We start from the raw sequence: 830 nt of genomic DNA, 5'->3' as shown, positions 1-830 counted from the left end.
GGTATTGATTCATGGTAAATTGCTCTGTACCAATTTTACATGTCCACTACCTTCTTTTTCTTCTTGGCAGTCTCCTCAGAGTTTGTCTGATCTTCCTCATCCTCCTCCGGTAATAAATTGTATGTTGTTCCTCCAGGCTGCGAGAAACAGTCTTGCGCAAAGTGCCCTAAAACAGGAAGTACACCAATATTTTAAAATCAATCAGTCATGGGTGTATAGATCAGCCATTCTGAAACAAACTAAGGATAAGTATTATACATATACATTTGTCATCACAGACCGCTTACACAACCAGCCTGGTAGCCAGACTTCTCTGCTGCAGTTAAGCAACACTAAGCTAGGGCAACTCTGTGGCCCCAGACTGCGACTGGACAGTAAATGAACAGAAGCAAGCTGATGAGGTCATCTTTCTGTTCTTTCCTTGCAATTGCATGGGTCCTGTCTGCACATGCTTAAGTAGCACATGTGATTGGCTACTAGTGCTGTCCCTCCCTCTCCCTGTCTGAGTGCTGCTGTATAAGGGATTATGAGTGGTTGATACCAAGTAAGATTCAGTCATTTCCAACAGCTGCACAATAAAAATGCCCCGTCGCTGACTCTTTTACACTCCTGTCACCCTGTGGGCATGTCCCTTAATGTCCTGCAGTGGATGCCACAGTCACCTCCTTATTATAGACAGTTTAGCGAATAGAGGCAGTCTCCAATATACACCTAAAGGGCGTTTTTAAGTTGTAGACAAAGTAATTTTTTGAAAAGTTTTTTACAATGGTTTAAAAAAAATGTTTTTGTATATTCATTATGTGGGTGTGTGCATTTTCTATACACATATA

The 830-nt window shown here is 41.6% G+C and overlaps 1 protein-coding gene across 3 annotated transcripts in view; it reads right to left on the bottom strand.

Annotated features, from left to right (window-relative positions):
* The window catches only part of ZCCHC17 (zinc finger CCHC-type containing 17), a 14,184-nt gene that overhangs the window by 3,806 nt on the left and 9,548 nt on the right, over positions 1–830 (bottom strand). For 2 of the 3 annotated variants that reach the window (XM_018566892.1, XM_018566893.1), the window contains exon 6: positions 51–166. The exons of the other annotated variant lie outside the window; for it this stretch is intronic. In XM_018566892.1, coding sequence (XP_018422394.1) covers positions 51–166 — 116 coding nt within the window. The remainder of the gene's footprint in view (positions 1–50; positions 167–830) is intronic. 3 annotated transcript variants of the gene reach the window in all.

The sequence above is a fragment of the Nanorana parkeri genome, unplaced genomic scaffold (genome assembly GCF_000935625.1).
Source record: "Nanorana parkeri isolate BGI_ZX_2015 unplaced genomic scaffold, ASM93562v1 scaffold986, whole genome shotgun sequence".
Lineage (NCBI taxonomy): Eukaryota > Metazoa > Chordata > Amphibia > Anura > Dicroglossidae > Nanorana > Nanorana parkeri.
This window is presented reverse-complemented; position numbering and strand designations above follow the sequence as displayed.